We start from the raw sequence: 9,267 nt of genomic DNA on the forward strand, positions 1-9,267 counted from the left end.
CGGAAGCTCCCGGGGCCGGGCACAGACGTGTCGCTGCCATGGCGGATCCCGGGCGGCTGGAGCGGCTGGAGCGGCGTGTGCGGGAGCTGGAGGAGGAGCTGGCCCGGGAGAAGCGTGGGCGGGCGGCGGCGCGGGCCCGCATCGACACCATGAGCGCCGAGGTGACCGACTCGAACCCCTACAGGTGCGCTGAGGGGCCCTGGGGGCTGCGGGGCTCTGTCGGGGCGTGGAGGATGGGCAAGGGGGAGGCCGTGGGTTGAACGGTGGGTCTGGGGGAGCCGGAGAGGCTCGGACGGGTGGGAATCTCAGGGATGGGGCCAGGTGTGCTCAGGAGGGTGTCGGGCAGTGCCGGAGGCAGGTGCTCCGGGAGGGATGCTCTCGGGTTTCCCACCTGGTAGGGCTGGATGTCAGGGTTACTTTGTATTTTCATGCTTTACAGTACAGTACGGGCGTGGAGGGAGAAAATCTGAAAACCTTGTTTTTCAGCTAGGTTGCTAGTAAATGGGACAGGTGTTGGTATTATATGAGGTCTTATTCTCATTTTTCCAAATTGCCTATTTTAGAAGTTGGTTTATAGAATTCTTGAGCTTTAGAGACCCTTTCCCTTCTAGAAATCTGATGATTTTTTGGTTTTGGCTTTGTTGGTTTGGGTTTGTTTTTGTTTTTTTCCTTAATACATGAAAAATGCCATAAAGGGATAAAAATGTTACTTTAAAACCCTTTCAGTTATCCTCAAAACCTGATAGTCTCTATGTTTTTTTTAACGTTGTGTTAATCTAATCAAATCTATCAAAAAACAGTGGAAGTCTTCACTAGTTTGCTGCCATATGGTTCATTACCAGAAAAAAAAAAAAGTGTCACCTTTCATTCTGGGATTATCAGGGATTCATTTACCAAAATATCTCTGTCCTCCTGATTTCATGATATTACCAGAGGAGTAGGTGCATGAGTTTCTGTAGGGTTAGGACTCTGGGGCAAATAGGAAAGCATCTACTCTGTCACTCAGACTGTACCTAGCTGGCAATCACAACTGCAGTGGGAACAGCAGGCTTGTGTTTATTGCTTGGTGAGGTTATTTCTAAAGCAAAAGTGATTTTAAGTACGTGAAAAGCAAAATTGTTGCTAGAAACATAAAGAACATTTTCTGTGTTAACATTGCATTTTTTTCTTTGTAGTCGCTTGATGGCATTAAAAAGAATGGGGATTGTCAAAGACTATGAGGTAGGATTTATCTGTAATGAAACACTGTTTACATTTTTATTCCTTGGGAGGACCACTTTTGGCATACTGATGTGTACATTATTCCTTCCTACAGAAAATCCGTACCTTCACAGTTGCAGTAGTAGGTGTGGGAGGCGTTGGCAGCGTGACTGCTGAAATGCTGACAAGGTGTGGCATTGGTAAGGTAATGAGAGTTTTTTTTATTCTTGTGTATCTTTATAGTAGATGGACCAGTCCTCTTCGTAAAGAATTTGATTTGATTTTACCCAAATAGAAAAATGTTGTGAAGAAAGTACTCAAGAACAGCACTTGTGTAAACATCACACATGACAAGTCTGCATTTTATTATGCTGGTAAATTCATTTATTTAGGGCTTGATCCTGTATCACATGGATGATTCTTGTTTGGATGTTTGTCCTCTCCATATTCTTATATGAACCCATCTCTCTAATCCTTGTGCTGCAAAAGGATTATTGCCAAAGGAAAACAAAATAAAGAAAGAGGAGGGGGTATTTCACATAAAGTCTTATAAGAACCAAGTTTATATCATGCAACTGAAATGTAGTAGATGACAAACAGAAATCTTTATCACAAACATTAGTTTGTCATGTGGCAGCAAGTAATATAGGTGATAATAGAGGTGTTACTGTTCATATAGGTTAATCTGTTGAATATTCTTAGTTTTAATGACTTAACAGATTGGTTCAGTATTTCACATCCTTATGATGTTTGTACCTCTTGTATGTGAACTGAATGGGCCTCTGAGGGAGGGAGTTTGGTTGGGGGAGTTTTCTATGGCTTTGGTTTTAGATTTAGTTCTGTTGTTCAAAATTGCCACAGTGCTCTGTTTGCAGAGTTTTTGGAGACTCACACATGTTTAAACAATCTTTGTTGTAGCTGCTTCTGTTTGATTATGACAAAGTGGAACTGGCAAACATGAACAGACTCTTCTTCCAACCTCATCAAGCTGGATTAAGTAAAGTGCAAGCAGCAGAACATACTTTGAGGTATAACTTGGAGAAATGGGTATCAAAATCGTTTGAGCCAGGATGCTGCTCTAGAAAATCAGTGTTTCACTCTTAATCATTTGCAAAGAAGCATGATCTAATTTGGGAATTTGAGCATAAAATATTTGTGGGGATGATTGATACTTCAAAGACATTTTTGTACTGGCCAAAACCTTAATGTGAGTCTGCTTTTTGGTTAAAGCCAGTTTTGCTCAGAAGTTTGGTATAAACGATGCCACTTCCATATGTTGTGGTTTTTTTCTTATCTAATGTGAATTATTCACAAATATGGGTGAATTCTAGAGTTCAGAGTGGAAACTTAAGATTGTAGCAAGACTTGTGAAGTTAGGGAGAAGAATGCAAATTATCACTGTATTCTTTACCACTGACTCTTATTATTTCCTCCATAAGGGATATTAATCCTGATGTTCAGTTTGAAGTACATAACTACAACATCACAACACTGGACAACTTTGAGCACTTCATGGATAGAATAAGGTAAAATTCCCCGACTTTAGCATGTTGCTAAGTTCTGCTGATGTGTGGTTCTACACAGTCTCCGTTTTCTTGTTGGGGCTCTTTTTCAATTTAAAAACTTCTAATTGAAAACCTCTGGGAAATATATGTATAAGAAGACATTCCTGTCCAGATGTGTTATGGAAAACAGATCAGATCATATCTTGAGTGCTCTGTAGTAATTTTCAAGTATGATTTATAAAATGAAGAAGAAAGTAGTTACTAGTGGATCTCCTAGAGATCTGCAATAACTTACACCGTTTGCTGTTCTGTTGTACAAAGATACAATTCTCCAGTACTTCATACTGTGAGTGCACACTATATAAAACAGTCTAAAATGCCCATATATTTAAATCCTAGCCTCAGCATGGTGTTGTTTCTACTGCACATCTAAGATGCTGGTTGTGTCCTGTACTGCATTTGCACAAGCCTTGTTAGAAATTCACTTTTCTTGGGCTTCTGTACTCTATAGCAGCATGTTGGTTGCCGTGTTGGTGTTTTGTTCTGCTGGCAATTTCATGTGTATTTCTGATGCTCGTTGCAGTAACGGTGCACTGGAGGAAGGGAAGCCTGTGGATCTGGTTCTGAGCTGCGTGGACAACTTTGAAGCTCGCATGGCAATTAACACTGTAAGGCCACCAAAGGCACGAGCTTGTGGCAGGCTGTTTTCTCCTAGAAATATGTTAGGAGTTGTGGAACTATAGAAAAGACATGAACTTAAAAACAATCTCCTAAGAAATGTCCCCCTTGGCTTGAAGAATCTGAGCTTTTACCCAGTTCTTATTAACCCATTTTATGTGTATAAATATCACTAAGACTTTGAAGTTGCTATCAGCTAATGGTTAGTAAAAGACTGAAGTATCATAAACTCTATCTTCTCTAATTACTCTGTTTATATAACAGTATTTTCAAAGGCTGGTATGTTAAATCTTACAAACTTAAAAAGATTTTCTAATAGCTAACTGTATACCTCATGTGACTTTCTGTATACTAAAAATGCTGTTTATTTAATCAAACTCTTTTTCTTTATAGTAGTAGCCAATGTAAGGTATATGCCAAATGTATGTTTTCTGTTACCCTTCAGCTGACTTGATCCATAAATTGCAGGCAGGGAAGGCACACAGATACACTGTACCCAGCCTATAAAATAATTTGTGGAATTATATTCTGTACTGTGCTGTAACTAGGTCTCTAATGTCTGTATTGTTAGAACATCTCAGATCCTCAGGAAAGCACAAAGGGCTATCTTCATGAGGGCAACTTTATTTATCAAAGGACAAATCAAGCAGCAAATTAATTTCTGTCTCTTGATGTACTTTTTTCTGACTGTAGCCTTTTTGCCTGAAATCAGGGAGATGAATGTGTTTCATCACTCCCAATTGTTTGAGTCCCTATTCTTTTCATTAAACTTCTGCAGTGCTGATATTTGTGTTTCTGTGTTTATAAGGCCTGCAATGAACTTGGACAAATCTGGATGGAGTCTGGAGTGAGTGAAAATGCAGTGTCAGGACACATCCAGCTGATCATCCCTGGTGAATCCGCTTGTTTTGCGGTACGTGGTGCTCTGCTGAATTGCTCTCTTGCCTTTTAGAGTGCGACTGGGAATGTGAAAATTAGCTGGCCTTGTGAGAGAGATCCTGGCACAGCTGATGCACTACCTTAAATTTCTGTGTGATTTCTTGAGTGCTTTTTTACAGCTTACTTTCTCTATTGCCCTTCAGTGTGCTCCTCCACTGGTAGTAGCTGCAAATATTGATGAGAAGACATTGAAACGAGAAGGAGTTTGTGCAGCCAGTCTTCCTACTACCATGGGTGTTGTGGCAGGAATGCTTGTGCAAAATGTTCTCAAGTAAGTGACTGAATTGTTGCTATTTGATGTGTACAGTAAAATATTTAAATATTTAATCATGCTCTGATTTGACATCATTACATTATACATAAAAAAATGCTACAGTGCTGACTTGTCCTTGGAATTTTGTATATGGACAAAGAATAAATTACTTCTCTTGCCTGTAGCTGCGTTATTCTCACACACCATGAGAAGATGGGATTCTGTATTGATCCAGTTATTCTGTTGCCAGCTGACTACAGCATAACTGGATTTAAGGCAATTACAGTAACTCACATTACAACTCCATGAGTCTGAAGTGTATTCTAAAAGTTCTTTGAGGAAGAATTATTCCCTAATCAACTGAAGTTTTAGGTTTGTACCTCTATTACAAGCTCCTTCTTTCTCTGTGTTTCTAGATACCTGTTAAATTTTGGTACTGTGAGTTATTATCTTGGTTACAATGCGATGCAGGATTTCTTCCCAACTATGTCTATGAAGCCAAACCCCCAGTGTAGTGACCACAATTGCAGAAAACAGCAAGAAAATTATAAGGTAAAAATGATTTGAGTTTGTGGATCATTTTTTTTTTCTCTCCCTTTTCTTAGAGAACAAAGCAAGTTACAAATCTGTAGTAAAAGAAAATGTTCATATCTACTCCAGTTGACAGCACTCATCTTCAGATGGTTGCACGTTTCTAAATATACAGTACTTACAGTTACCTTAAAGTAAAGGGTAGGAAGGAAGGTTGAACAATTATGTAGAAGAAAATACTACTTAACTGAATGCAAACTGTTTTAGCAGTCATATATTTCTGAGTGTTAATGGGTTTGGTGGTTTTTTTTGAACTTGCAGGTATTCTGCCTTTTTGCTCCTAAGCAGTCACCGTTTAGAACCTTTTTATCTTATATATTGGAAGAAATGTGACTATTAGGCTTGAACTTCTTTGCTGTTTTTGGAAATTGGACTGTTAAATTCTTGGTATTGAGGGGATTGTTTTTCTGTGTTTTTCCTCCAGAAAAAAGAAGCTGCAAGACCAAAAGAAGAAGTAATTGAAAAGGATGAAGAAATAGTACATGAAGACAATGACTGGGGTAAGTCATCACATGGAGACTAAATGATTTTCCCAACACTGAGATTCATTTAGGGTGAACACAGTTTAGGGTACATAGAATTTTTTTAGTTCCTATATTTTATAACTTACACTGTGTAATCACTTTTGGCTTTTCCCAGGTTTTGAAAGTAATTTTACCACAACTTGATGGTATGCTTTTAGTGCAATGTGCAGGTTTTAGGCTCAAAATATAACTGCTGCTTGAAGAAAAAACTTTCTCAGAAAATGGTTTGAAGATGAGAGAGATATGAGAAGATATATTAACTGCATATTCCTTTTAAATATACTAAAGAGCAGTTGTCATTTCCATAACCACTGTCCTGAGGCATCCCATAGACTTTTACTTTCCTCTGAGGATTTTAAATTAGAAGGAATTATCTTAAGGAATGGTAAATATGTTTTATATAACTATTTTAAGACTGGAGATATATGTTCTGTTTATTACATGCTATAGAAAATAATCTTATCTTACACCTGGGATAAGTGTCCTTACGGTAAAGTTTAAATAGTAAGGACAAGGAAGAGATGCCATTCTGGTTCATAAGTTGCCTATATAGAATTATTTCATATATTCTAAAGGGAAAATATTTTCTATTGGTCATTACCAATGAAGCTGTTGAAATCAAAGGTGTTTCTAGTTTAATTTAATTCTGTTTTTGGAAAGTAGCTGCATCTTTCTTCTTACTGTGATAACTTGGTGATTAAAGAACTTTTTCTTCTAACTTCTAATGGAGTTTTAGTTTCCTTTTAATGCAAAGGCATTGAATTAGTATCAGAAATTTCAGAAGATGAGCTGAAGGCTGCATCTGGCCCAGTACCTGAGCTTCCTGAGGGAATTAGTGTAGCATATACTATCCCAGACAAGGTAATGTACTTATTCTTTATGAATTTATGAAATACTCATTGTAGATTAAATTTATAATACCAGCCAGTTTGGTTACCCTTTAAACCTAGAACAGAATTCCATCTTGAACAATTGCAGTGAATGTGACCTCAATTCATTTGATTATTCCTTTCTGTGATCCAGTTTTGTGTTCTGGGACAGATACTTCTTTAAGTGTGGATGCTAGTGCAAATGTACTGCTGAGATGATAGGAATTAATGCATTTGGGGGCTGGAGGAAGGACAGCAAATATCAATTTCTCAGTTGATATTTTGTTGACTAATTAATTTTTCCCATACATATCTTGTAAAAGCTGTACTAGTCAAAGAGCAATGAGTATACCTGGGGAACATAGAATCTGAATGTACTGCAGTAAGAACATTCTACCTCCTAGTCAAAATCATTTACAATTGAATCTTATAATCACTTAGGCCTAATCTCACTACTGAGTGCCTGCTTTTAGGAAAATGGTGTGGTGTAACAGCAATAAACCTGATCTGTGGGGGGTTTTTTGTTTACTTTTTTTTGTTGACATCTTTTTCTTCCTGTTCTTAACAGGAAGAGAATTCAATAACTGGGGAGACAGTAGCAGAGTCTGAAGAAAGCCTAGAAGAACTCATGGCCAAAATGAGAAACATGTAGAAAAACAAATATTAAGTACAACTTTGACGAGTTTGGATGGACATTGGATTTTGAGACCAGACTTCTTACTTTTTTCCTTTTTTTTACTTCCATTGAAGCTTACTTTTCTGATGAAACAGAACTGTTAGAGGGGCAGGAAGGACACAGACTTAAATTGTTTATATTCTGTTTTCTCATCATGTCTTTATTAGATAGAGCCATGCTACTGTTAAATTTTAGTTTCTTAGCATTGCTAGTGTCCAGATATTTCAGTGGCAAATAAAAGTACCTGGATAAAATAAAAAAGCAGGCACAGGACATTATATACCCTATCATGTGATGGGAATAGCACATAGAACAGGCCAAGGGAAAGATGAAATCTGCTGGAGTGGGCTGAGTGGGTGAAGGGCAGATGATAATGCCTCTCTCATGGTGCTGCTCCTGAGTTTCCAGGCACTTGTACTTGGTTGTCATTCACTGGTCTAAAGTCTTGGCATGGATCATGCTGTGGCTTCTTTTTCTGAGTAACGAGAACGTATAAGCCTTTTCATCTGCCTTAAATATCCTTGGGATGGAATTTTCTTTATCAGTGTCTTACTGCTGCTTGTCCTTAAACAGCTGCCTATGTTTTGTATGTGATATTTGAGTATACTGTAAGAAGGTGAAGTCTTCTGGTATTATTACATTAGCAGCATGCCACTATTTTGTCTGGCAGATGCTTTTCATGACAGAATTATGAGCAACATTGGAAAGAACTGGAGATTTTGTCTACCTTTTCAGACGTCTAAATATTATATTTTTGTTGGTTACTGGAAATTGAGCTATAATTCAGATCACTCTCCATCATGTGGGCTATATTAAGGAATGTAAGTCTGAGTTTGCATAGAAAGCCTTCTAAAATTAGATGCTCTAAATTTTTAGATTTGCAAATATCTTTATTGGAGTAGCTCACCTGTTGTATTTGTCTTATAAATGACATAAGTTTAAGTACAGTCATACAACCTTTTAAATGGCCATGTGTTAAACTGACCTGTAAATATTTGCATCCTGGAGCACCAGTACCCTGCAGAACTGGAAGGATCAGTTTCAAATATTTTAACTACTGTGGGCATCTGATCCAGAACTTGGTCATTATTTCAGCCTTGGCAGTATAGTACAAATATTTCCAAAGTAGGCTCTTCAAAAAACTTCTCCACAACGTGATGCAGCCAACACAGAGCCAGCTAGTATTGGTAGTAGTAGTACCCCACTAAAATGAAAACAGACAGCAATACCATGGTGGTGCTTCTGTTTCTTAGGGCAGCTGAATGAATATCTGTTAGTTATACTAATAATTAGTTTAAAAAATGTTTCATTTCTAAGTAATGGTTACAAAATTCAAAATCAGTTTCCTTCACAGCTGACATCAAATTGCATTATACACAGAAAAATCACTTCTGAAACCAGTGAAGGAGATTTTGGGTGTGTTTTGAGTGTGGGGCATTATACTGCAAAATTGAAGTCACTTTTTTGGATTGAGTTCTGTTTTGGAGGAACCAGGTTTTAGAAATGAACTGCAAAGAAAGACAGGAAATAGAATAATGAGACCATTAAAAAGGTTGATACTTGAATCTCTGTCACTAAGTCTATGATAGCCTGATCCAGTGTCAATTTATGTGTTACTTACGTTTCTCTGTGACTTTCACCTTTCTGTTGGGAACAATAGAAGTCAGGCACACAGCTGTGTGGATCTGGAGATCCTGAGGGAAATGGCTGATTCATTTCTACAACAGCTCATTTCATCCTGACTCTTAATTATTTGGCTGACATGGCTGCTATCACAGGATTGACAGCTTTATGAGAGGCAACTTCAAGTAAACTTTTATGAGGGAATTAATGCACTTTTGTATGCCCTGTTAGAGAGGACACAAAATTGTTCCTGTGTTACTTTTAGACTTCCAACTTGTATATACAAGAAAAATTTGAAATAATCAGAAAATGAATAATTGTATTAAAATAATTGTATGTGTCAATGGTTAAAATTATTTAAAAATAAACAGCATCCAAAAATGCAGCACTAAGGATTTTTTTTAATTAA

The 9,267-nt window shown here is 37.7% G+C and overlaps 1 protein-coding gene across 1 annotated transcript; it reads left to right on the forward strand.

Annotated features, from left to right (window-relative positions):
* Positions 1 to 16: 16 nt before the first annotated feature.
* Positions 17 to 9,243, forward strand: UBA5 (ubiquitin like modifier activating enzyme 5). The gene is made up of 12 exons (XM_036404770.2): positions 17 to 184; positions 1,176 to 1,221; positions 1,316 to 1,405; positions 2,119 to 2,228; positions 2,640 to 2,726; positions 3,289 to 3,373; positions 4,192 to 4,296; positions 4,466 to 4,593; positions 4,992 to 5,127; positions 5,591 to 5,666; positions 6,445 to 6,551; positions 7,128 to 9,243. The coding sequence occupies exons 1-12, from the start codon at positions 39 to 41 to the stop codon at positions 7,209 to 7,211; spliced, it is 1,200 nt and encodes a 399-aa protein (XP_036260663.1). The 5' UTR covers positions 17 to 38; the 3' UTR covers positions 7,212 to 9,243.
* Positions 9,244 to 9,267: the final 24 nt, after the last annotated feature.

The sequence above is a fragment of the Molothrus ater genome, chromosome 1 (genome assembly GCF_012460135.2).
Source record: "Molothrus ater isolate BHLD 08-10-18 breed brown headed cowbird chromosome 1, BPBGC_Mater_1.1, whole genome shotgun sequence".
In the NCBI taxonomy this organism is placed as follows: Eukaryota; Metazoa; Chordata; class Aves; order Passeriformes; family Icteridae; genus Molothrus; species Molothrus ater.

Bases quoted from the DNA above. Each gene is read 5' to 3' on its own strand.
- UBA5 (XM_036404770.2), top strand. From the start codon at position 39: ATGGCGGATCCCGGGCGGCTGGAGCGGCTGGAGCGGCGTGTGCGGGAG. The intron at 185-1,175 runs GTGCGCTGAGGG...TTTTCTTTGTAG, and splicing joins ACCGACTCGAACCCCTACAG to TCGCTTGATGGCATTAAAAA. The intron at 6,552-7,127 runs GTAATGTACTTA...TGTTCTTAACAG, and splicing joins CATATACTATCCCAGACAAG to GAAGAGAATTCAATAACTGG.